Genomic DNA, 27,748 nt, shown 5'->3' on the forward strand with positions numbered 1-27,748 from the left:
AAAAAAAAAAGTTTTTCCTAGATTATATCTTATCTCAAATATTTTACTTGAGATAACCACTTAAAATGTAACTGCTTAAAAATGTAAAAATCGTTGGTTTGTGGGCTGATCTAAGATATAAACACCTAAACTAAACAAGTCTGGAGGGAGGGGTGGTAATACAAGTTGAAATATCAATACAGTAATTTCTTAATTTCTTAAACTGTTACCCACCAAGCTGTTTTGTTTTGCCCAGTTTTTCTGGATATTGAGAAGTAGGGTATACAAAGACAGAACATTGAAGAAGGAAGGAAAGATTAGTTAGAATTAAGAGACTGGCTAAACACAGAGCTCCAAGTTCATCACTCTTAAGAGGCTGAATCCTAGTTGACTAATAAAAATGTATTATGAATAGAAGACAGTGGTCACAGACTGCAAACTGTGCTAATGGTAGTGTATCAGATCTAAAAGAATAAGTTAGACCTCAGGGCTCAAATCTGAGAATAAAGCTCTGAAAGGTTTAACTGGGTTCTCAGGATTCTTCTGCAGGAGAAAGAACATGTTTACCCTGGATTTTATTACATGATCTCCAGTAATACCATGTATAATACTGGCTCAGAATTAACATTCTAAAAAAAAAATCAGGCAATTTCAGATTCTGTGGCAATTATACCAAATATAATTAAATGTGTAGGTAGGCTATAAACTGAATGAGTAAAAATGTGAGGAGAGCCACAGTTACAGGTAGCAGGTCCATTCTAAACTTCAGTGTGCCTTAAGAATCATTTCCAAATATGTAAATGATGCAAATTCCTAGGATTCTTCAGAGATCTGACTCTAAGGGACCCAACCACCACTCTGAGAAGCACTGATTTACGTGTTTGGTCACACAAAATCAGTAATAAGTTCCTTAATCTTTCTTCTATGGTTTCCACCTGATTCTTCAGCTGTCCAACACTAGCAAGGAAAATACTTATTTTTCAAGCAGGAAATTTTAATAAACCATCTGGTTACTGTCGGCTTCCAGGGGACCATAATGGCCAACAGATGCCATTAACAGCCTGTGGAATTCAGCTGGCTGAATGAAATATTCTGTGTAGAAACCAGATGTTTGTGCAGTTATAACCTAAGTCCACTCCTGCATCTTAAGGCAATCCCACAGGAGTCAAAGAGATTGTCATAGTTCCCTCATTCAAAGGCCTTCCACCTCAGCCCACCCACCCCTATTTATAAGCAGCCTGCCCTGATGCAAGTTTCCAGTTTTTAATGAAAAAGTCCTTAGTAGTGAACACTCGCAGAACCAGAACGTCCAAGTACTGGGAGGAACTGGGAGGGATGAAGGGAGGGATGGGAGGGAGAAAGGGATTCAAGTATCAAATGAATGAATGAATAAAATCTCCCAATTCTTTTTCAGAATATGATCTCCATTCAAAGGCAATGCACCGCACTTTGGGCATTTTTACTGAAAACAGTTCCCTGCATGTACCTTCTATTCCCCATTCCCATTTATCAGTTTGTCTTTCTTTAATAAGTAAATATCTCTCCCTCCTAGAGCCAGAATTTCTGGAAAACTGAAAGATCAAACAGAACATAACCCAAGACATAAATCAAATGGGACAGAAACTGGCTTTAGTAGGTATCTACTGCTTTTTTCCTTTCAAACTTTTAAGCCTTTTTTCCTTTTAATTCGAAAAAAGGTAAAAGACCACAGATCATGCCATCTGCCTGTGTTTCAAAGGGGAAGGCTAAGTATTTTAAGGAGATGATAGACATGAGAAAAACCAAAAACTAAAATCATATTATTACTATATTAGATATTGCATAATGACACACAGATATAATAGCGATACTGCTAAACCAAACTATTACAAAATTAAAGACTGTAAGATGAAAATGGAAGTCTTAAATAATTGTGTACTTCTTTCAAGTAATACTAGACTCAACAAATTCCATTGTAACTAGAGAAACCAGTCAAACTATTAAAGTTGAGATACTGGCATTTCACCTTCAATCTGCCTTTCAGAAGTATTCCCAAAGGACAGAGGCCATTACAGTAGTAAAATAATTACCCTGTATTAATGTCCTAGTATGTGCTATACTCTGTGCTAGATATTTACACACAGAGTGGCCTCCTAACACTCCTAAGCTTATGTCTGAAAAGAAATAAGCGGTACTTGCATAAAAGCGGGCATGGGATACATCTGAAGGCACCGCCACGTTGTAAGGCCCCACGGCTCTATATAAGCATCTGCTGTGTCGCACCAACACCCCTTGAGGCCATATTGTATTTTCTGACCAACTAAGGGAGAAAGAAATGCAATGTTAGCATATTGGCAATTACAGATAAGATAGTGTCTGGCAAAACCAGCTATATTTCTATGGAAAAGATTAAATATTCAAGTCTTCATCTGCCTGAATTCTGAAAAGACAGTGATTCCATGGTCAGACTGGAAGGAGTTAGAAAGGATTTATTATAACTTCATTGCTATATTTAGAGAGAAAAGTTAACTGCAAAGTTAACTCAGTGTCAAAGGACTTAAGAGGCTTAGGAGAACAAGCAGAAACAAATGTGTAAGTAAGGCATCTGTGAGCCAGAAAATCGAGTATAAGCAGGTGGACTGTCACCTCCATCCCAAGTGAGCAGAGTCCACCGGTGGAAATGCTAGAGGGAACAAACAAGAAGAGGAAAGTGGATGGTAACAAGATGAGTGGAGAAATTAACACATTATCGAACTAGCATGACATTTACTGCAGAATTACATCCCACAAGCTACAGAAAATCTATTCATTTATCACACATTTCAAGTGCTTCATACTGTGAGAAGCTGTACAGAAGAATACAGAGACACACAAGGTACCAACACACAGACTTTTCTTTTTACTGCTTTCCTGGTTTATTTTTATAGAGGTTTCTCTAGGAAAAAGAAGTTATGCAAGAAGCTTCACTCTTTCCAGCACCAACATAATGGAGTTTGGGTGGGGATGGGGGATCTTCAGGTTAAACTTTTTTTAAAAAAAATCTAAGTTAATTCATCTCTTCCTGATTTTGGAAAGGTTAGTTTCCTAGGGTAAGAACTGGGACAGCATTTTAAATATGTTAAAGAAAAAAAAACGTCTAGCACCCTGAAGCTTTCCCAGTTCAGAAAATGTTCCATCAGCCTTGCTCACACTTACCAGCATTAAAGTGAAGACACACCTCATGGCCATGTGCCATCAGGAGCCTGAAGATGTACAGTACTAGCACTGTGCATTGGATTTTCAATTTTTATTGAAATCTGTCCTTTGCCCACAGTCAGGTTTCTTTTCAGCCTGGCCCAATCTCTTTCAGTTCCTGGGCTTGAAGGCCTGTGCTAATCTGTATCAGACATCAAGGCAAATAATTGAAGGGAGCACTCTGAGGGGAAGAGGGGAAGGGAATGTCACCTTTAATTAGGACACCTTTAATTTCCTAATTTAATTAGGAAAGAATTTCTAGGTGATGAAATTTGTGAAATGTTCAAATTATAAAAGGGAGCAAGATGAAGATGGTCCAGGTCTGAGAGAAAGGCATGATGAAGGTCTCAGAAGCAAGACAATAAAAGGATTCTAAAGTCAGTCACTTTGGACCATAGGGACCATGCAGAGAAATGACTGACAGGGGGACACAATGAAAGGAATACTCAGAAAGAACTCAATTAGGGACAGTTTTCATTTGAATATAGGAAAAGCAGAGCAACATTCATTAGTTTAGGAAAAGAAGTGCAGGAAGATGCAGGCTAATACAACAACAAAACAAAGAAACAAAAAAACAAATAAGTAAACAAAAAATAAAAATGCTGGCTAGGAAAATTACTAGAGCAAATTTACATTTATTAGAGAGAAAAGACGATAGAAGCAAAGTCCAGCTGCCTAAGACAATTAGCTAGCAGCTATTTAGCTGTGGCAATGAAAAGAAGAAGATGAATCTCACAGTCTTCTAAAGAAAATTAAAAATATATCATGAGTCTTTGAATTTGGGCAAATGGTTAGGACTGAAAGAAAACTCCAAGGTGATAGTTTGGGAAACAAATTACACACTCTAGAGTGACTGGGTAGTTGAAAGGTAGAAGGCATTTGAGGAGGGACTGGGGATGGTGGTGGAAATGAGTTAATGTTCCCTGCTTTCAGTTTAGAGTGATGACAAGCACCCATGTGGGCAAAAACTAAAAATTAAATGTTCAAAGCCAAGAACAAGAATGACATACAAAGCAAATAAACATGGTCAGCAGCATGTAAAAAGGTGTTAAATGGTTTTATCCTCTAACCTACTTACATGTGCTGTGGAGCATTGCTGTAGGAGCCATGTTCAAGCTTCTGCCACTTGCCCAGGTGAGCAGCTGATTTATGCAGCAAATCACAGTACTTGGATGGCAGCAGCTGTGTGGTGAGCATGACAAAAGCATTGATCCACACCATAATGAGGTGCTCACATGACCAGCGCATGTCATAGTACTGGGTACTCTGGAAGAGATTAGAAGAGAGAGAAATGATCCATGTGCTGGCGAGCAAGAAGGCAGGGATGGATGCGTGTACATACGCCCCGCAGATAATGCCACTCTGAGTCACACATGCATTTGCTGTCCTGCTGTCCGTGCAGAAAGTTCAAGAGCAGAGTCCTCCAAAATCCTGCAGCCTGACTTTCTGGTTGCATGAGTTAGGGTTGGGAGGGAGAGGCAATGACACTTTAAGTTCTTTCTGTCTAAAAGTGAATGCTCTCTGTGAATGACCACTCCAGCTGCAGATGTGCTGCTCAATGGGTGAAGGAAGGGCACTAAAATGACCCAAAAGATTCTGGGCCCAAGTGACATCCAGACCATTTTTCTCTTCTACCAAAATAAAGTTTAAATAAAGGTTAGATTAAATTCAAGGAAACTCCTGATGACCATGTTAAGATCAACCATAGTAGGCTGTATTTTACTGAAACTTCAGTCCTCTTACACTACCATATACTGATTCTAAGTACAAGTTTATTCTCTCCAGAAACTGGGGGTGGGGAAATCTAAAAAAAAAAAAGAAAGAAAGAAAACAAGAGGGGACCACCACGGGCTCATCACAGATATGGAAACATCTATCCACCAACCAGGTATTGGTGCACTCCAGATGCAGCCGAACTCCACCATCCAGGCTGCCGAAGGGGAGACAGAGAAAAGTGGGATTAAATAATACCCAGTTTATGTCATCCACACACAAATCCAGGAAGCGCGGGAAAGCACGTAACCTCTTACCTTCACAAAACACAGGGGAAGAAACGCAACATAGTAGGCACTGAAGAGAGAGTTGAAGAGAACTTCCTTGATCCTGTGGTTGAAATCTGCTTTCAGACATTCCACTTCATTGCGAATGAGGTCAGGAGACAGTGGGCAGCTGTGGGTGGGGATGGGCGTGGCATTATTAAACTGTTCTTTTAGAGACTCCAGCAATAAGGAGAGGAAGTCCTTGGATCTCGCCAAGCCACCCACAGTTGAGGCACTTTCCTCTACTGCCTGGTGCTGAACGGCATAGGGAAAGTCTGTGAGGAGGAGATGAGCTCTACTATCTTGGTGGAAACAGCAGAGAGGAACATAAACACCAAACCTGTAGAAAAACAGGAGTATGAAAATGAGATCACAGATGCCACCTAATATCAGACCTCATAACTATGTTAGTAAAATAGTCATGATTCTTCAGAATGAACCTAATATAATGGGGACTTGGCTGATGGCAAATTCATTATCTGGGAAGCTCTTTAATTTCTTCCCACAAAGGCAATATATATATTCACTGTACGATAAGAAACTACAAAAAAAATCATGACAATTACCTAGAAATCATCCTTTTTATAATTTTTACAATTGGGTGCATAGGCTTTATATTTTTTCTATGTTTAGCTTCACACAGTATAAACTGTTTTGTATACTACTGTTTTAACTTTGGCTGTGTGATTATGTAGCTTGTATATACTGAGTATTTTCTCATGTCATTAAATGTTTTTGTTAACAATTCTAAAAGGTACTACAGTATCCTCATATAACTATACCATCCTTTACCTATTTCTCTCTTGTTAGAAACATACTATTTGTTATTTTCCACTATCATAATTACCAATGGAGTAAATAATTTCCCACACACATCTTTGTGTACATCTGGTATTTCTTGAAGGGTTGCCTTTTACTTCCCGTTTTCTCTTCTTAGTGGCGGGGCTCCCCTGCCTCCCCACAACATCACCCATATCACCACCCTAGCTCCCCTTGTTATTTTTCTCCACTGAACTGGTAAGATCATGTATTTTACATGTTTATTAGGTTTTTTATTTAGGGTTTTTTTTCCATTGGTCTAACCTCCCCTTACTACAATGTAAAAAGCTCCAGGAACCAGATATTTTAGTCTGTTTATTAGTTCACTGCTATATATATCCTTGATACCTATAATAGAGGCTGAAACATAGTAAGCACTAAATAAATACCTGATAAGATTAATACAAACAATTCAGAAGTACAATAGATAAATTCTTACAGGTAAAATTACTTGGCTAGAGGACCAAAAATTTGTGAGACTTTTCGTAACTTCTTAAAGTTACTTCAAACTTTGGTTCCTTAAAAACATTTTAAACACTTCCCTAAGTCTTAAGAAACTTCCACGTTATAACCTAGGTCTGTATTATAAATAAAGTGGTCATTCCACTGATATAAATTTAGATATTAAAAATAGCGAATAAAAAGACACTTTATGAATTTTATTTTAAAAAAATTAACAAATGTCACTTGTTCATAGTTCCCTATAGAGGGAGAAAGGATGACTTTATTACTAATTAAGAGGATGGTGAGCAGCAGCTCTGGGATCCAAAGTGAATGTGCCCTGGAGTAGCAGAAAAGGGAGGTGAGTAAATGCAAAAGTATCAGGCAAAACTCACATGTGCAAAATTGCGAAAGCTAGAGAAGGCTGCAAGTTCAATACTGCTGAAACCGCACATGCAGGAGTGGGGTGAGAGCTGAGGTGTGGAGTAGATTGCCATGATGGCCCCGTTTCTTTACCCTTCCCAGTAGTTTCACCCACTGTCGCATAACTGCACAGCCCTCCTTCGCATAGAAGGAGACCCTGCCTAATCTCCGTGCTGGGCTCAACAGTGTGATCTGTTCTGGCCAATGGGATGTTAGCAGACACGCTAGGATGAGAAGCTTTAAATGGGCTTGTACATTCAGGCTTGTTCTTTTGCCACTCTGCCAGTTTCATGTGACCGTGTCCAGAGACGGTTGCCAGAGCATGAGACTCATGGAACAGAGCTTACTTGTCCTAGCTGCCTAAACAGACAGCTAAACAGACAGCCATCAGTCTCAAACATGTGACTGAACCCAGCTAAGATAAGATTGGGAGAGCCTCTTAACTTGCAGCTGATCCCAACATATGCACAATAAATACACAGAGTGTATGTATGCTACCACAGCTCTGCGGATGTTTGTTACCGCATCATATGTCAACAGATAACTGATACAGGGTAGCATCAAAGGCTTAGAGCATGGAGAGTTTTGTAAAGTACAAAAATGATTCATTAAAGAATTTTAAAGAGGGTTAGTACATATATTTAGACATAAACTTTGTTTGAATTACATGCTTATTTCATTGTTTTACAAGGGTATGGACAGCCTCCAAAAATAAGCTTCTTTACATATCTAAAAAGAAATGAAAAGGTTTGCTAGTCATTCTGATGATGGTAATCCTCTTCAGTCTAGCCAAAATATTCGTTGATATATCCATATATTAGCCTTTCAAGTTAGATATGGTTAATCTTCTACACTGGGACGACCCAGAGGGATGGTATGGGGAGGGAGGAGGGAGGAGGGTTCAGGATGGGGAACACATGTATACCTGTGGCGGATTCATTTTGATATTTGGCAAAACTAATACAATTTTGTAAAGTTTAAAAATAAAATAAAATTGTAGTTAGGAAAAAAAAAAAAATAATAAATAAATAAATGATTCAATCAGATATTGCTAGTAAACAGAATAACTAAATAATTTGTTTTCAACTCAAACAGGTGAAATGTTAATCTAGAAATACAGAAACAATTGATGTAAAATATGCACCTTATAAGGAATCTGAATCATGAAAAATGAAGTTTACAACAAGAAAAATCATTCTGTATGAACCAAGTTGATGAGTCCTTTAAATAATTGTTTAAGTATTATAATTAGAACCTTACAGAGTACAACCAATAGAAAGACTCTTCTTGCCACAAAGTCAGACTTGGCTGCACAGTCTCTGAGTATGTCTTTATTTTACACAGTCACGACATATAAATTCATGCTTATGCTATAGCATCCTAAATGGTGTAAAGCAATGATTCTCAAAGTTGAGCTAGCATCAGAATCATCTGGAGGACTTGTGTTAAAAGACAAATCGCTGGGCCATACTTTCTAGAGTTTCTGTTTCAGTCTGGGGTTGATTCCAAGAATTTCTAACAAATTTCTAGGAGGTAGTGATGCTCTTGTTCTGGGAGCCACATTTTGAGGACTACTGAATTTAGAGTAATGGTTAAGACAATGGCTCTGGAATCAAAAAGACCTGGGTCTTTCTCATTAATTGTCTAACCATAGGAAAATTTTTCAACTGCTTAATCTGTCTTTACCTATGTCAAAAATTGCTAATTGTCTGCCAATAGCTACTGTTCTGTTCTTCCACAGCAACAGAAATTTTAGTTGAGATACAGCTCCCCTGCTGAAGATTCAGTTTTCCAGACTCCCTTACAATGTATTCTACTAGGGAAAGTGGAGCAAAAAGATAACAGAAGCTTGAGTCCTGACACCATGGAGCTACTACAACTATCCAACATAACTTAAATACACACTGTACAGGAGAGAGGAATAAATTTCTAACTTTTAAAGCCTCCAGTATGTTGGATCTGTTACAGCAGATTTTATACTACTTCCTGGGTGATTGTAATGATTTCATGAGATGATGTTTATAAGCACCACCTAGCCCAACATTTAACACATAATAAGAGCTGAATAAATGATAGCTATCTGTTACACCTAATGAAGGTGGTTTTAGCCAAATGTATACAAATTAAAAAACTATGCAAGATATTTAGTTTAATAAGGTAATATCTACAATAAAACACAATTCAACCATCAGAATGGCTAAAATTTTTCAAATGGAAAACATCAAATGCTGACAAAACTGTGTAGCTGTCAGACTCTTACAGTATTGGTGAAAGGATAAAATGATACCACTTCTTTGAGAAAAAGTCTGATAGACTCTAATTAAACTAAACATACTCCTACCTTGTGGCCTAGCAATGCCACTCCTACATATAATTCTCCCAAGAGAATGTAAAGGTAGCTTTACAAAAAAAGACTTGTATAAGAATGTGTATAATAGTTTGTTTTTTTTTTAAAGAGTAGTCAAAAACTAGAAACAACCCTGATGTCAAACAAGAGGAAAATAAACTGTGGTATATTCATGCAATGAACTATTATTTATAATACGTAACCATAGACAAATCTCAAAAACAACATGCTGAGTCAAAGATGGCTTGAAAGTGTACATATTGTATAATTCCATTTATATGACATTCTAGAACTGGCAACCTAATCTCTGGTGGGGGAAAAATAATCAAAACAGTGGTTGGCTCTGGGATGCAAAGGGTGGGGTTTGACTGGAAAGGGACATGAAGGAATCTCTGGAGTAATAGTGACATTCCATACTGGGATGAGGTTTTGATTTACACATGTATATGCATTTATCAAAACTCAGCAAATGTACACAAGATTTGTGAATTTTACTGTATATGAATTTTATATGGCAAATAAAGCTAATGAAAATGTTCTCCATTGGTACTGCTCAGGAACAACCTTAGTTTTTATCCATTGCCCTAACTCTATTCCAGTTTAGAAAATAAATTATTCGGTCACCCTACCCACTGATTTTTTTCCAATTGCCTAAACTTCAGATTTGCATTGAAGAATTTCATTTCCCTCCCTTTTATACCATCATCTGGCATGACCCAATAATTTCTTAAGACTTACTAATAAAATAGTAAAACTGGAGTACTCACGGGTAGCCAAGGAAAAGGAGATTGAGGACTGAATGGCTTCGGAAGAGATTGACGAGGGTCCAACAAAGTACCCATCCACACAAAGTAAGTAGCACCAAGCGGGCTGATATCAGAACCATGTAGTGAATCATTGATGATGCACCCGCCTTAGTGGCCTATAAGTTTGGAAGCACCAAAAATAAAAGTTTATAAATGACCTTACTCAAAAGCAATGTGACTCCGGTAAGGACTTAGTAAATTTAGAGGAAGATAAACTTGGGGGGGGGGGGGCGGTGAAGGAAGGAAAGGAGAAAAACTGCCCATCTCGCTTTATTTTCCTCTTTCTTGAAGGTTCACATCACTCCAGGCAGTTAGCTGTTTCCTCCTTACATTCCCATAGTGCCTCACACAGACCTCCACACAATTTCTTATGAAATTGTCTAATTTATTTACATTGGGGCTTCTCAAAGTATGTTCCATTAACCACACTCATCAGAATCACTGGGGCTGCTCACTGTACATGCAAATTCCTACTTGCTTTCATCATCAGGTACAGGGAACAAACTCACAAGTGAATGAACCTGTATTTTAACAACCCACCAAGTGATTTTTATATACATAAAAATAGTGAGCCACTAGTTTGACTCCAGACTAGACAATAGCCTCAACAGCAGCAACAGTGTTTCTATTTTTCTTTGAATCTTCCCCCCAATATGCTTGCTGAATTTATGTTTAATAAATTATGGAAACTTCAAAAAGTAATGAGATCTTCTTTGACAAATCCCTATATAAATAGAAGGTTTGATGTTTTTTTTTTTACTTTAGCAAACATGAAAATAATGCATGGTCCTTACTTCTAGATCTTCACATCATAGCTGTTCAAATACTCTTCTTTAATCTTGAATCTTTAAAACTGATTAAATATAGTAAGAAACCATAGTTGTCTAAACATGAGGCTCTGCAATGTCATTTTCTTACAAATTGAACCAGGAAGGAGGGAATGAGTGAAATGCAGGGGAAAATGACAGATTCTTATAAGCTCTGGAACAGCAATGTCAGAACTCAGAAAAACAATTGTCTGGAGTCAATAGCACGTGGAAAAGGAGGAGTTTTCCAGGTACCTCCTATGTATGCATTTCTTAGTTCACCCAACATGCTATCAATACACAGCATAAATAATATACACACAATATATGCTGTTTGTGTAGTTACTTATAAAAGCATAAAAGCAGTTAATTAATACTACTGCCTGAGCCTCAAAACTGTGAAGTAGGCGCAACGTGTTCTCAGTAATAGCATGGCAAATAGTTGCGTATTATTCCCGATACATACTTCATGCCAGTGTACCTCATGTGTCAAAGATAAGAGAAGGCATTTAAGCAACTGGAATTACTTCAGTGCCTCCACTCTTAAATGTTTAGGGTTAGTTAACAACAACAACAAAAAGGCTGTTTCTGCCTAGTGTCACCACAGCAGCAGAACCTGAATGTATTTATAATTTCTGCCATATTTCAGAGTCCAAGCTCTTAACCACAAAGCTAGTGGAGGTGATGGAATTCCAGTGGAGTGATTTCAAATCCTAAAAGATGATGCTGATAAAGTGCTGCACTCAATATGTCAACATATTTGGAAAACTTAGCAGTGGCCACAGGACTGGAAAAGTTCAGTTTTTATTCCAATCTCAAAGAAGGGCAATGCCAAAGAATGTTCAAAGTACTGTACAACTGTGTTAGTTTCACATGCTAGCAAGGTAATGCTCAAAATCCTTCAAGCTAGGCTTCAACAGTACATGAACTGAGAACTTCCAGATATACAAGCTGGTTTTAGAAAAGGCAGAGGAACCAGAGATCAAATTGCCAACATCCACTGGATCATAGAAAAAGCAAGTGAATTCCAGAAAAACATCTACTTGTGCTTCATCAATTACTCTGAAGACTTTAACCGTGTGGATCATAACAAACTGTGGAAAATTCTTTAGAGGTGGAAATACCAGACCATCTTACCTGTCTCCTGAGAAACCTGCATGCAGGTCAAGAAGCAACAATTAGAACCAGACATGGAACAACAGACTGGTTCAAAACTGAGAAAGGAGCTTGTCAAGGCTGTATATTGCCACCTTGCTTATTTAACTTCTATGCAGAGTACATCATACAAAATTCTGGGCTAGATGAAGCACAAGCTGGAATCAAGATTGACGGGAGGAAGACCAACAACCTCAGATATGCAAATAATACCACTCTAATGGCGGAAAGTGAAGAGGAACTAAAGAACCTCCTGATGAGGGTGAAAGAGGAGAGTGAAGAGGCTGGCTTAAAACTCAACATTCAAAAAACCAAGATCTTGGCATCTGGTCCCATTACTTCAGGGCAAATAGATGGGGGAAAAGAGGAAGCACTGACAGATTTAATTTTGGGGGGCTCCAAAATCACTGCAGAAGGTGACTTCACCCATGAAATTTTTTTTCCTTGGAAGGAAAGCTATGACCAATCTAGACAGCGTATTAAAAAGCAGAGATATCACTTTGCTAATAAAGGTCCACATAGTCAAAGCTATGGTTTTTCCAGTGGTCAATGCATGGATGTGAGAGCTGGACCATAAAAAAGGCTGAGCGCCAAAGAATTGATGCTTTCGAACTGTGCTCCTGGAGAAGACTCTTGAGAGTCCCATGGACTGGAAGGAGAACAAACCAGTCAATCCTAAAGGAAATCAACCCTAAATATTCATTGGAAGGACTGATGCAGAAAGTAAACCTCCAATACTATGGCCAACTTATGCAAAGAGCCTCCTCAATGAAAAATACTCTGATGCCAGGAAAGACTGAGGGCAAGAGGAGACGGGGCAACGGAGGACGAGATGGTTGGGTGGCATGACCGACACAATGGATACGTGTTTGAGCAAGCTCCAGGGGATAGTGAAGGGCAGGGAAGCCTGGAGTGCTGCAATCCATGAGGTCACAAACAGCTGGACACTACTTAGTGACTAAACAACAGTAAACTCTCTGAAGTTGTGCAAAAGCTGTTAAAACTATTCTTAAGTAAAAGAAACAATAGAGTTTTTCAAGGTATAGCCCTTGTAGCTCCAAAGAAGAAATCTCTATTTATGAAGAGCTTACACACTAACTAGAAGGGTTTACATACTAATCTGACATACACAAGCACCATTTCTAAGTAACCGAAAAAGATGAAACAAAATCAATCCTTGCCTCTTTTAACAGGTGTAAACATAAAATCCCACTGAGTTTCTCTAAAGAAAGAAGAGACTTTCTCAAATATCCAAAAGCAAGAACCTAATTTCATGACCTAAATAAAGACCTTGGGATTAAAAAATCATAGATAGCCTTTCCCACCGTGAAAAACCTGCACTCTTACTATCAATATTTTAAAGTTAACTTCAAATAGCTTTCAGATTATGACTTAATTATCTGCAATTATTCTGTGCTCACAGAAATAAGGGTCCTGAAAATCAGAGCCTGCAGACACAGACTTCCCATGTATGTTTTAGAAGAAAAGAGTTGACCCTAAGTTAGCTGTGATTATAGCAATGATTTATTCAAAATTTCACAGCTAAAAACAAATTATTAGCCATTTTAGCTAAGTTAACATTTTTTGTTTTTGTATTCATTTATAGGGCACAAAATGGCAACCCACTCCAGTGTTCTTGCCTGGAGAATCCCAGGGACAGGGGAGCCTGGTGGGCTGCCGTCTATGGGGTCACACAGAGTCGGATACGACTGAAGTGACTCAGCAGCAGCAGCACAGGGCACAAGATAAATTTTAAAATACACATTTATCTTCTTCACTGGGGTTTACAAGTATAAAAAAATTATTTTAACAATGGCCATTTCATAAAAAGATCATATTAATGTTAACATGGTCTTTTTAATTAATTAGGTTCTAATCTTCAGGATTAGTCCTATGCAAATGTGGATGCTGTCTTTTAAAAATTCTAAGTTTTAATAAACTCAAATGTCTCTTGCTAGCAACTCCACAAATGGTATATAAATAATTCCAAGTGAATGTTACTTGAATCACTGTTTTAGATGCAACTTTCCCTAGTAACAGTTACCTAAAATCCATCCTATTTTTACCATAACTATCAAAATTAGAAAGATTACACTGAAGGACTCAGAAGCTAGAATTAAGCTCCTACTGGACAAATAGAATTTCTAACAGCTGAATTAGTATATCACACTTGAACTTTGAATATATTATGAGAAAACCTTTTTAAAAAAACTGGCACAGTTCATGTGAGAGTAAAGAAATTATTTATAACAGCATTTAAATTATACTTTGACACTTCACATTTTCAACCTGAACACATCCTAGTGACTAGCTCTAGCTACAAGTGATAGAATACAATGAATGAGCTGTTACCTCTGAGATGAGAGCCCATACAAGCCTCCTTGCAAGCATCACTGTGATGAATGCTGCCAGGTGGTAATCAATGAGATGAAAATTCTGTAAGAGAAACAAATAACTACATCAGAAAGAAATATGGATATCCAGTTTTAACTACCACATGAAGAAGCTTGCCCCCTCAAAAGGTCTTCTTATATCACCTTACATTTACAGACCACAGGAATTTGGGAGACTTTAAAGAGACTACCTACCTTCTCCTTCTTTCATGACAAGTTGCTTTAATTTTTAAAACACTATTTTAAACTATCTGGAATGTAATCTTCTCTGTTCTTGAAAGTTTACTGTATTAAAAGGAAAAGACTGCAGTTTTGGGTTAATAACTACCAACCTGCAGAATTATGACAAGAATAATTTATCTAAAATGCCATACTTATAATGAGTGTCAAATTTAAATTTCCAGTCTCTAAGAGCTACTGTGGTTGGTCTCTCTTTAAGAAAACTTAATCTAACTGGGCATCTATTAACCTAAACTCCCTAACTCACTGATATATCAACACATTCAGTCTTTTCCCTTAACTTGATTCTGAAACATGTCTTATGTTGATCTCTTCTTCCTGTAAAATGACAGCATTACCTAGATGCTATGTATGGCTCCTTCTAGTTCTAAGTCTGTATATTTAACTGTAATAATAAAATAAAAAGTCATTAGTGGCAAAAAAAATAGGATATATTTTAATTTTGATGATCAAAAGGTCTCTAAGTTTCTACAGTTCTCCTTCCAGAATTTCTCAACTCATTCAATAAATATGAGCTGGGCACCCAGTTTGCTTAAGAGGGAAAGGCAATAACAATAAACAAGCTAACAAGCAAAAGCATTTCAAACAATTATGCTGCTGGTAAGAAAAAAAACAGTAATGACTAGGAAGGGAAGTGTAGAACCAATTTAAACTGGTGATTAGGAAGGTTATCTCTAAGAAGGCAGCATTTGGCTGAAGGCGGCATTTAGGCTGACAGCTGAATGACAAAAACGCACCAGCCAAGAGAAGATCAGGTGCTGAGCACTCCAGCCAAGGAAAAGTAATCACATAGCTCTAAGGCAGGAAAATATATGCCTGGTATGTTTCAAAATCAGCAAGAAGGCTCAAATGAGGTAATGAGCAATAAAGACTGAGTTTACTTTTTTTCCCCTAAGGGGTAGTTATAGGAGTGTTTTAGGCAAAAGGTGCCATGATTCTATTTGTATTTTTACATTCTCATGCTGATTGCTGTGTGGAAAATATATTGTATTGGGGAAAGATCAGTAAAGAAGCTATTGCTTTAAATTCAGGTGAGAAAACATGATCACTCAAACAGGGTCAGCAGCAATTGGGAGTTGCCAGATCTGGGATACATTTTAAAGGTAAAGCAGTCAGAATACCAAGAGAATGAATGGCTTACTGCTTCTCAGACTATTTCCTTTTCTCTAAGCGTTTAGAAAGAAAAAAAGTGAAGTCGCTCAGTCGTGTCTGATTCTTTGCAACCCCATGGACTGTAGCCTACCAGGCTTCTCCATCCATGGGATTTTCCAGGCAAGAGTACTGGAGTGGATTGCCATTTCCTTTTCCAGAAGATCTTCCCGACCCAGGGATAGAACCCAGGTCTCCCGCATTGTAGGCAGACGCTTTACTGTCTGAGTCACCAGGGAAGTGTTTACATCCTAACAATTATTTATTCCCCCTTGAGACTCCTCCATGCTTACCCTATTTCTTTAAAATAATGCAAGAAAATTCACTACATCCCCTAGCTAATGTCTGGGGGTCTTATTTATATGTATCACCAGTCAATCTAAGACATTTTTTATATAAAAAAAATTTAAGTGCCTAAGGTATTTCATTGTTAAACACATTTATATTCTAAATCATTGAAAAATAGTAATTTACGTTTGGTTAACCTTTATAAACCAGAATATTTGATTAATCAGAGCACTCCACTCCTGAATATTCTGAATAATTTCCTATATTACTACTAGCTTGTATTTTTCTTAGGGTTAAGACTAACTCATATAATTGTCTGATAGTTAGAATGATATTTTACATATTCAGGTGCCCACATTTTCTTTCTGATAATTACTAAGATCTTGAAAAGGAAAAAAGAAAACCTAACATGTAAATCTGACAAGCGTCTGAGTCAGGCATGCCTAACGGAAGAAAGCTTAAAAGAGACAAATCACTAGCTGAAATGTAAATCCCGTGGTGAGCGTCCCAGTCAAGGAATCAGATCTCTGGCAGCCCATTCATCTTTAACAGTTCACTGATGCAGGCCCCAGATTCATGAGCTAACTCTTATTTGCTATTCTACATATGCTACTTATAGTTCCACAGTCAAATTTTAAGCTTTGTGTGATCAAGGATCATATGTGACAGATAAGTTAGCCAGCTCACATGACACTCTCCTTTAAGTGTGCCTTCCTCTACTGTAGAGACTGGAAAGCTAAAAACTACATGCCCAAACTTTCTTGTAACTGAACTTACTAGATTTAATATCTGCCAGCCACAAGGCAGCACATAAACTGAGTGAAGTGGGGAGAGGGGCAGGGTAAAAGGCACCCACTTTTGGTGGTATGAGTCACAGCAAAGTAAGCGTAATTCTAGAGTCAGCAGCTTCCCAATTATAACAGGAGCACTGGCTCCCTTCATTTCAAGGCAACATTTGTAATGGACTTTTACAAGAACTCTTGTCAGAAATTGACTGGGAAGTTGTCAGAAGTTGACGGGGAAGAGTTCTGTGATTAACCTGAAAATTCAGTAAGCGACAAGTTTCCATAGGATGTCAAAGTGGAAACAGTATAATGAACTAACCAACGGTACTCATGGAGTAAATTAAGAATAAATACAGGGAGTAGAGCATAGCAGATAGGTCTGGATTTGAGTATTCACTTGATCACATGTGATTTTAAGCCAGTTTCATAATCTCTAGGTCTCATATTTCTCACTTATAAAATGGGAATCATAGAGTAATACCTACTTGTTTTTAGAAGGAATAAATGAGATAATAATACACTATATAATAATAATAATAAACTATGCAAATAGCATAGTAAATATATTAATAAGTATCTGCCAATGTCACTGTTACAATACAGGTATTTAGATTATAGAACTACATAGTGGAAGAAGCCTTAAGATCATCTAATCCAACCTTCTCATTCTGTAACATCATGGCCAAAGAAGGATGAATGAAGTAGGGTTCCTATACTCAATAAACTCATAATCCAGGTAGAAAACAAAACCCTATTTTTAAAAAAGCAATTATTTGACACTAAATCATTATAATTCTTAAAATAAAGAAACTAAACTTTTCTTCACCTGGTATTAAGCCGAGAGATGATCAATATGGAAAGAAAATTCTTAACGGTTAATTTTAGGAGCAACCAAGTGATACAAATATTTAAAATAAAATTGTTTATTCCCTTCTCATATAGTCTTGAATATTTTGGTCCACATTTCCTATGTTCACCAGACCAGGGAGATTTTCTAATCATTTAGAAGTCTCAGACAATATAAGCTACCAGGACAATAGTCTTTCTCCTAGAGCACATCTCTATAATCCATCCAAATCTTCCATTGCCAACCACTTACTTACCAGGTCACCTGACTAGCCTGAACTGGAATATTACCACAGTGTTTCTAAAAACTGGAAAGAGAGCAGTAGAAACCTACAATATATTTTGATGTACTTCAGCAGAGATAGCTAGTTCTTGCCTCTAGTTTACTTTTATAACGGAACCCAATTTCATCCATGGTTAATGATGAACTCAGCTAAGGGGCTATATTGTCCAGCTTCTCTTACAGTTAGGAGCAGATACATGTCAAAATGATATGAACCTGGTCTAAATGAAAACACTCTCCTTTATGTTTCCCCATGTTCTTTTCTCTTTCTGCTAATCAGGGACAGATCACATCCACTTTAGATGTAGAGAAAGCTAAACATCAAAACCTTTTTGTGATATTGTCATAATAAATTACTTAAATGTTTTCCACATTTTCTTTATATTTTTTTCCTATCTCTGGTTATGGACCAAAGCCAGATATTTAACAATTTTATGATATTACGTTCTGAAAGTAATCTGCATTTTAATATAAAAATATTTTATTCCAAGAAAAATAATTTCTACATGAAAGTTTTCCAACTAGTTTCTTGGCTAAGTAACATGAAGAACTTAGAGGCCTACTAAGACTTACCAATGAAGTACAAGAGGCAGGATGATTATATGGATACCACCACACTGTTTTATAGATGTTGATGTACTGAATGAACAGAGCAACCAGCAAGTAGATGAAAAAGAGAAATTCAAAGAGCAGGCTTCCATCCACAGGCAAATCAGGAATTTGGCAATGACGAACAGGACCTGGGGTGATTAAGGCTGTGATAGGTGGGACCGGAAGGCCAATAGCACTACCATTCCTGAGAAGAGAAAACTATAGTTAAATCAAATGGTGATACCTTTCAGTGTCAAAGAGCACAAAGGAGTCCTGCTTCCTTAGTCACCTGTACTTTTAACTGTTGGTCTTCCTCAAGACTCTACTCTGGGACCTTTCGCTCTTCTCTTTTCCCTCTACAACACTCTCTCAGTCATGTAATACGTGGTTATGGCTTCCACTATCTCCTACATGCTGAAAACGAAAATTTCTCTCCATAAAGCTCACTGCTGCATTTTAGATCCACGTCATCAAGCTGTCTACTGGACATCTCTGTGTTTCTCTTCCTAAAGTCCTGATCATAGTCTATGGCCCACGCAGTTAGCTGCCCAAACCAGAAACCTGGGAGTCATATTAGGAATCTTCTTCTCTAAATCACTCTCTAAATCATATATACTCCACTTCATAAATCTTTTTCCAAATTGCACTCTCCTCTCTAAACCCATAGCCTTAGTTCAAGGAGTTGCCATTTTTCACCTGAACTACTGTAGTAACGGCATCTGGTCCCATCACTTCAAAGGAAATGGATGGGGAAACAGTGGAAACAGTGTCAGACTTTATTTATTTTTTTTTGGGGGGGGGTTCCAAAATCACTGGAGATGGTGACTGCAGCCATGAAATTAAAAGACGCTTACTCCTTGGGAGGAAAGTTATGACCAACCTAGATAGCATATTCAAAAGCAGAGACATTATTTTGCCAACAAAGGTCCGTCTAGTCAAGGCTATGGTTTTTCCAGTGGTCATGTATGGATGTGAGAGTTGGACTGTGAAGAAAGCTGAGCGCCAAAGAATTGATGCTTTTGAACTGTGGTGTTGGAGAAGACTCTTGACAGTCCCTTGGACTGCAAGGAGATCCAACCAGTCCATTCTGAAGGATATCAGCCCTGGGATTTCTTTGGAAGGAATGATGCTAAAGCTGAAACTCCAGTACTTTGGCCACCTCATGTGAAGAGTTGACTCATTGGAAAAGACTTGGATGCTGGGAGGGATTGGGGGCAGGAGGAGAAGGGGACGACAGAGGATGAGATGGCTGGATGGCATCACTGACTCGATGGACGTTGAGTCTGAGTGAACTCCGGGAGCTGGTGATGGACAGGGAGGCCTGGCGTGCTGCGATTCATGGGGTCGCAAAGAGTCGGACACGACTGGACTGAACTGAACTGAACTGTCGTAATCCCTCTAAATTCAAGTCTATTTTCACCAAATCCTCCAACCTGCCTTTAAACATCTTTCTAAAGTGAAATTCTGATAGTATACTCTCTTGCCTAAAACTCTTCAATGCTCTCTACTGCTGGTAGCATAACACCCAAAAATGTTTATTCCTATAAGGCTCTCTGCTTAACAAACTAGTTTCATCTCTTATCACTCCTCCACATGCACCCTAAACACTACCCATGCTATTTGCTATCTGTGAATATATATATATATATGTATGCTTTGTACACAATATTCCTTTTACCAGCAATGTCCTCTAAAACCACCTTCCTTAACCCTTCACATATACATTTTTAGAGAAAATTCGAGACTTTTTAAATAATCAAACAAAACCTCTAAAAGATTACTCTGACTCTATCAAAAATCAATTCATCTCTCCTCCGTGCCACTATTACACCTAAACAATGCCTTTATTGCACTTTTCAATTGTTCAATTTTCAAAATTACATAATTTTTTCATACTGTTGTGTAGCTTTTTGTATACATCTTTTTGTCTATCATCATAATCTTAAGGACAGAGACAGTACTTCTCCTAGTTCACTGTAATTATATACCTTTAGGTTGAGAAGACAGTAAACCAATACAGTCATGAAAAAGAGGGAGCTCTCTCAAAACACAGATTAAAATGTAGAAATTTTAATTCCTATCTTATTCTTTTACGCTCTCTTATAGGTCACAACTAGCTGGACTATCTAAAATGATAAGATAAGGCTAAAGAATAAAATTTCCCATTATTTGTATGCCTGTGAACAGTAAGAGATCTAAGGTTCTATGATGTTAATAGAACAAGGAAAAGAGGCTTCATTTGGCTATTTCCAAAGAAGATTCTCAAGAGGGAATAATTATTGTTACCATTCTACTCTAAAATTTCCAAATATAGAATTCTAGCATTAGTATGTGACACTGACAGCACTTAAAGTGACTCATGGGAATATAAACTCTGCTCATTCTGAACCATTCTGAATAGTTAAGAATACCATGGCAGAAACTAGAAGGGAAGTGATCTAGAAGGGAAGAACAGGGATGGGTGAGGGTTGGAAAAATTTTTAAAGTTTCTTCCCCTCAATCTCAGAGTACATTGCAATAGAGCAAGCTTACCAAGGACTGGGTTGTGATCTACCAGTAGGTCTCAAAACTTCATCTGCTCAATCATAAATTAATCATTAATACACCAGTGCCCTCTGATCTGTTCTGGGAGCTGGGCCACAGCACTACGCAACTCCAGGAAGTGTTACACATAAAGAATAGGACATGAAAGATTCTCTCTGGAGTTGTTCAAGTTGGTGGACTTGAATGGAAAGAAATAATGCCAACAACCATTCTATTGCCTCACTCCATTTAATCACAAAATATGGGAAAAAAATTCTGAGGAGTCTCTACTCTAGAACAAGCTAAATATTCTCTAGAACAAATAAAATTTCCTATTCCTCTTCAGTCAAAAGTATATGCTAAACTATTTGTTATGATTTAAAAGTTAAAATGGTTTTCATAGAATTTTCCTAAATAAAGCAGACTAATGTGCTTCTGCTGTTAACAAAGTTATTAACACTCTGGGCTTCAAGAAAAATATTCAAAACAAAGCACAAAAGATCTATATGTGTGAAACTACCATATGATCCAGCAATCCCACTCCAGGACATACATCCAGAGAAAACCATAATCCAAAAAGACACAAGCATCCCACTGTTCAGTGCAGCACCATTTACAACAGCCAAGACATGGAAGCAATTAAATGCCCATCGACAGAGGAATGGATAAAGAAGATGTAGTACATAAATACCATGGGATATTCCTCAGCCACAAAAACAGAAAATGAAATAATGCTACTTGCAACAACATGAACAGACCCAGAGATCATCATAGTCATTAAGTCAGACAGAGAAAGACAAGTATTGTATGACAGAGAGCTTATATGTGAAATCTTAAAAAAGCTATAAATGAACTTATTTACAAAAGAGAAATAAAACCACAGATGAAGAAAACAAACTTATGGTTATCAGGGGGAAGTGGAGGGGAGGGATGAACTGGGAAATTAAGATTGACATATACACACTACTATTTATAAAAGAAATAACTAATAAGGACCAACTGTACACCACTGGAAACTCTACTCAATACTCTATAACGATCTATATGGTTATGGAGTGGATATATGTCTATATATAACTGATTCACTTTGCTATATAGCAGAAATTAACACAACGTTGTAAATCAACTACTCTCCAATAGAATTTTTTTAAAAAAAGGATTCACTCAATCCTTCTCCCCTCTATTTGGAGAAGTGCCACTCGTCTGAATGCCCAGTAAAATTTGGTCCCCAGTTCCCTTATCACATTTATCATTTAACACTGACATATTCTCTCCCCTGCTGGGCAGTAAGCCACTTGTAATCAGAAATCAAGATGTTAGGGAATCATTGACCAAAACCACCCACCTTGGCATAATAATAACTGCTTGCATGAGTTGTGTCATAACAGGAAATCCCAATAAGGAAAATGATGCTGCTGCTGAAAACCAACTGGAAGAATTTGGGAAGGGCCGAAAGGAGGAAGGAGATGCCAGCCCATAATATGTCCTCTAACCTCCCAGAAACCTTCATGCTAGAATCCATCTTGGCTGAAAGATGGAGTGTGCCACCAGGAAGTACCCTGAGTCAGACCAAATATGGGCAAAGCAAGGTGACTGGCCAGAGACAACTTGGAAAGCTAACCCTATTACCCGTAACACCTGAGACTGCAAGCCACGTGGCACAGCAGTTCTCCAGGCTTTCCTTACCTTGCTGCTCTCCACCTGGGTGCCCCTTCCCAGTAAAGTCTTTTGCTTTGTCAGTTAAAAAAACTTTTTCTTAAAGATCTGTATTTGTGATATCCTATACAACCTTGGCTATTATACTTCAAGCCAAGAGACAGAAAGACAAACATCAAATAAAGTGATCCAGAACATCAGAGGGAAAGAGGAAAGTATTTTCATACATTGAAAATTTGAGGGGATATATGATCAAAGCATTTTAAAACCAAAAACAAACAAAAAAGAGCTAAAATAAACAGACTTAGTCAATACATCTCAGAAAATTAATTACAGAAAAATTTGAGAAACTTTAGAGAGAAATCACTTAAGAAAAGTTAAAAGCATTGTTCCTCTGAAAGAATATAAAATAGATTCAAGAAAAGCAAAGTGACACAAAGGTTTGAGATACAATGTGGGAGAGTTCCAGTCCCAGATTTCCCCTTAACCAGTTGTGGGTTTTTTGTTGTTTTTGTTTGTTTGTTTTTGGCTATGCTGGGTCTTTGTTGAAGTGTGCGTGCTTAGTTGCCCTGGGGTACATGGGATCTCAGTTCCCTGACCAGGGATCGAACCCATGTCCTCTGCTTTGGAAGGCAGATTTTTAACCACTGGACCACTAGGGAAGTCCCCCATTTGTGGTTTTTGAGACAATAACTTGACATCCCTAAGCCTCATTCTCTTCATCTATAATACAAGGGTTGGAAAAGATTCTCTTTAAAAAAATTTTCTCAATGCTAACACTGATATTCTCTTTGAAACAGGGCTGCAGTCCCAACAATCATGCCTAAGCTGATGATCTGCTAGGAGGACTCAGAGGAAGGGGCATGTAGTTGTGTTCACAGCTACAATTTGTAAAAGCAGAAGGATACAAATCAAAACCAGCAGATGGAAAAGGTAACAAGCAAAGTCTTGAGGAAACCAGGTGCAAACTTACAAGGGTTTCTCAATGGAGTCATACAGAATGCCCTTAATTAGTTTAGCAACTAGTTATGACAACATGTGTAAAGTCCCTCTACCAGGGAGGTTCACTACTAAGCAAGCAGCATTTTTACTGAAGGCCAGCCTCACCTCATAAACACTCTTTAGCTAGCACTATCAAAATTCCAGACTCGAGAGGAAAGCAGATGTTCAGCGTAACAATTTGTAGAAAGGACTGGCTACGAGGCTGGCATCTGGGAACTTGACTGGTAAACAGTTTCCTCCACTGACACAAAAGTTTCTCTAAATAATAAGAGTGGCTTACTGTCCCTAAACTGTCTGTGCAAATAATATGAATTATGCTGAACTCTGTTTTGTCCTTGTACGCAGGAAAGAGTTAACACAGCAGACCTAAGACTAGCCTTTATGGAGCTAGCAAGCAGCAGATTTTAGGTAAGAAAATGGATAAGTCAAGAAAAATTTAAAGGAATAAAAAAGAACTAAAAGGGACAGAGAAAGCAGTGACCATTTGAACATGCTCAGGTGATATTAACTAAGTATGCAAGAACAAAACAAAACCACTCTTAGTCCTTCTCAAGTAAGACTCTCCCTCAACTAAAAGCTCTCTAGAAAACTCAGGCGTTCACAGTATATTCTTCTTTAGAAGGCAATCATCTAGCACATAGTCCCAAGAACAAATTCCTGCTCCCCACAGGTGGAAAGCAGGACAGGATGGATTCCAATTTTGATTGTGTCCCCAAACTAGCTCTTTGACATTCTCAAGTTTAATTTCACCAAACAAGTCACAAACATCTAACCGAGGCAAATGTTTTCTTTTCAGCTGATCTCTGTTTTGCAGAATCACATACATCATCCAAAACTCAAGCAATTACTTATTTCTCTCCTCAATACAGACACTCCAGAAATGAGTTCTCCACATGTGGACATTGCTTTTCTTTAGAAACACACCTCCTAAAACTATATTCTAGGCAATTTAACACTGGTTTTAGCCACACTTTTTATACCCTTTCCCCATGTCTTATAAAACAACCTATTCCAGGCTGCTGCTTTCCCATCGAGAAACAAACACACTAAATCAGAAAGAGAAAGATAAATATGATATATAAATGCATTTATATGGAATCTAGAAAGATAGTACCAATGAATTTATTTGCAGGGCAGCAATGAGAAACAGAGAACAGACTTATGGACATGGGGAGCAAGAGGGAGGAAGGAGAGGGTAAGATGTATGGGAGAGTAACATGGAAACTTACATTACCATCTGTAAAACAGATAGCCAATGGGAATTTGCTTTGTGACTCAGGGAACTCAAACAGGGGCTCTGTATCAACCTAGAGGGGTGGGACAGGGAGGGAGTGGGAGAGAGGTTCAAAAGAGAGGGGACACATGTATACCTATGGCTGATTTATGTTGATATTTGGCAGAAAACAACAAAATTCTATAAAGCAACTATCCTTCAATTAAAAATAATAAATACATAAAATCACGGGGAAAAAAGAAAAAGAAACACAGAACTGTCTTCTTCCAAAATAACCCCTTTAGGTAAAAATGTCACAACATAATCCCTCAGTAACAGTTTCAGTGACTTCAAACCCTGAGCAATTGTTATTTTTCACTTTATTCTAATCTGTTGAAAAATAAGTCCTTCTCCCCACCATTCCAATTAATTGCTAAAGAAATATATGTTAAATGAGAATCAAGGCAATCATAACAAAAACCTTGAAAGCCAAGATAGGCCCAGCTATAATTTTCTATGGCAATTTGAAAGCACTGAATCACTAAATAAGTAGTCAGTATATATTAGTAAAATTAAGCCATGAACTTCAAATAGGAAACATGCTTCATCTCAACCTCTATGTTGAGAGCACCTTTCCTTAAGAGCATTTTCACATATCCTCATTTTTAAATTTTTCTTCATTTTAAAAAAAAATGTGTTATTTGTAGAAATTTTGGAAAATTCAGAGTAAAGTTTTTAAAAGTTACTGCAATTTACTACTTCATTTATTTCCAAGCAGAAAGTATTTATGAAACAGAAAGTATTATCATTTTTAAAATGAGGAAATCCACAAGAACAGGAGAGTAAAAGTATTACTCTAGAATAAATTACAAGTACTCTGTCTACATATGTAGATACAAAATTTGGATTGAAAATTAATGAGAATCAGAGACTGGAAAAATCCCTTCAAACTGGAACTTCAGGGAGAGCCCCACTGAAATGACAAGATCAGAACTGACTCTGAAGACTGAGTAGAGCTTGGGGTGGAAGGTCAGAAAGAAAGAGGTAAACAAATAACATCAGGAGAGCCTAAAAAGACAAGAGTAGTCCCAACTGCTAGCTGTGAACATTAGAATCCAGGCCAGAGAAAACACTATTCAGATAGGAAATAGGAAAAAAAAAAATTATCTTGACCAAACAATCTAGTAAAAACCATCTCTTTCTACTGCGACATGATCAAACCTCCTGATAAATTATTCAGGATAATTTAAAAAATAATTCATTCTAATTTTTGAAAATTAGGAACAGAGATAAATTTCCATTAAGAAAATCAAATTCTTTATTCTCATGCAATATAACACAAATCTTAAGATGTTTAGGCTAGAGCTGATAAGTTTATTCATTTCAACTTTTTGAACAAAGTAATTTTTAAGACCCCTGATGGGATATGACAATTTTAGAATCTCATGTTAACCAATAGCTTTAATATGCCCTTCTTGAAAAAGAACCCTAGAAAGTAAACCATCACGTTCATCTTGAACTGTAATTCACTTCTACCTTCTTTTAATAGCTAAATAAAAGGTGACAACTAGAATTTGGATTATTGGCCGTAAGTATGAATCAGCCTTTTTTTATTTTGTGGGCATCACAACTTTCTACCTCCGAAGTATTCTGAAATACTCAGCTTCCAGTTTTTAGGGTCAGGGTTTCTACTTCAGTGTTAAAAAATAATCCTGATAAGCAAATATCTGAATAGTATGATGACTTCTGTATCAGCCTTACTAATCACAGAATATTACAAATTGTCTTATTTCTTCTTTACCTGTTCCTCAGGCCTGTTCCATTGCCACAGCCCCCTCCAACCAAAGTCTGTAAAGAAGGTAAAGCTGAACGGCTTAGCTGCTGCCGACTAGGGCCCCTCCTTCCACCGGGCATGTCCGGGAACCAATCTGCTTCCAGTGCCACCTATAGTTGCAACCCAGGTTAATGGTTGTCAGCCTGTTTCAACGCTGAACAAAAAGAGACATTTAAATATCAGTTTGCTATCTTTAAAGTAGCAATGTAACAAAACAACCAGAAAAACTGAGTAAGCAGACCTTGTAAAAGAATGCTCCCAATGTCTATCGCTGACTTCATTCTAATGAAAGGACTACTCAAGACTACAGTGGGTCAGAAACCTAAGTCCTAAGCTTTGTTCAGCATTAGGGAAGTCACATTTGTGTCTTTCATCAGTAGACTTCTTCTACATGAAAGATTTTACCATCAGTTTACAAGAAACACTGAATATATACAGTTTCAATACAGACAGTAAGCCCCTTGAAATACAAGAGAATCAGCACTGTCCAAAATGTTAGGTTTTGTTATCAGGGGATCTAGATTCTGAGATCAGCTGTATCATTTGTTATCTGACTCTGAGGCATTTAACCTCTGAGTCTGTTTCCTCATCACACAAAAAAGCACTCCTTGTCCTACAGAGGCAGTTGTCAGAACTGACAAAGATGGGTTAAAGTACATCAGAAGGTCCTTTAACTCTTTAAAAGTAAACCTGTTCAAGTGCTATCTCCATATGTTAGAGTGAAAATACTGTAAAGAGATCAAGGGGATGACCACTCCAGAAAAACTGATGTAAAATCGTTTAGAAATTACCGAAACTGCAGGATTAAAAGTAATACATAAAGACCCTCAATAAAAAGAAACTGTGCCTTCATTAATCTATGGAAAAATTATGGTTCTGTCAATATGAATACCAAGAAATCTGCTTCCTGAACAATA

General features: G+C 37.6%; 1 protein-coding gene across 1 annotated transcript in view; it reads right to left on the reverse strand.

The window, feature by feature from the left end:
- TMEM39A (transmembrane protein 39A) overlaps nt 1-27,748 on the reverse strand; it is a 29,098-nt gene that overhangs the window by 642 nt on the left and 708 nt on the right. The window contains exons 2-8 of the mRNA XM_061396477.1: nt 26,799-26,985; nt 18,586-18,808; nt 14,381-14,464; nt 10,029-10,183; nt 5,223-5,571; nt 4,271-4,458; nt 2,158-2,278 (exon numbers count right to left, since the gene is read on the reverse strand). Of these exons, the coding sequence (XP_061252461.1) occupies nt 2,158-2,278; nt 4,271-4,458; nt 5,223-5,571; nt 10,029-10,183; nt 14,381-14,464; nt 18,586-18,808; nt 26,799-26,911 (1,233 nt within the window). The 5' untranslated portion in view covers nt 26,912-26,985. The remainder of the gene's footprint in view (nt 1-2,157; nt 2,279-4,270; nt 4,459-5,222; nt 5,572-10,028; nt 10,184-14,380; nt 14,465-18,585; nt 18,809-26,798; nt 26,986-27,748) is intronic.

This window comes from Bos javanicus, chromosome 1, assembly GCF_032452875.1.
Source record: "Bos javanicus breed banteng chromosome 1, ARS-OSU_banteng_1.0, whole genome shotgun sequence".
In the NCBI taxonomy this organism is placed as follows: Eukaryota; Metazoa; Chordata; class Mammalia; order Artiodactyla; family Bovidae; genus Bos; species Bos javanicus.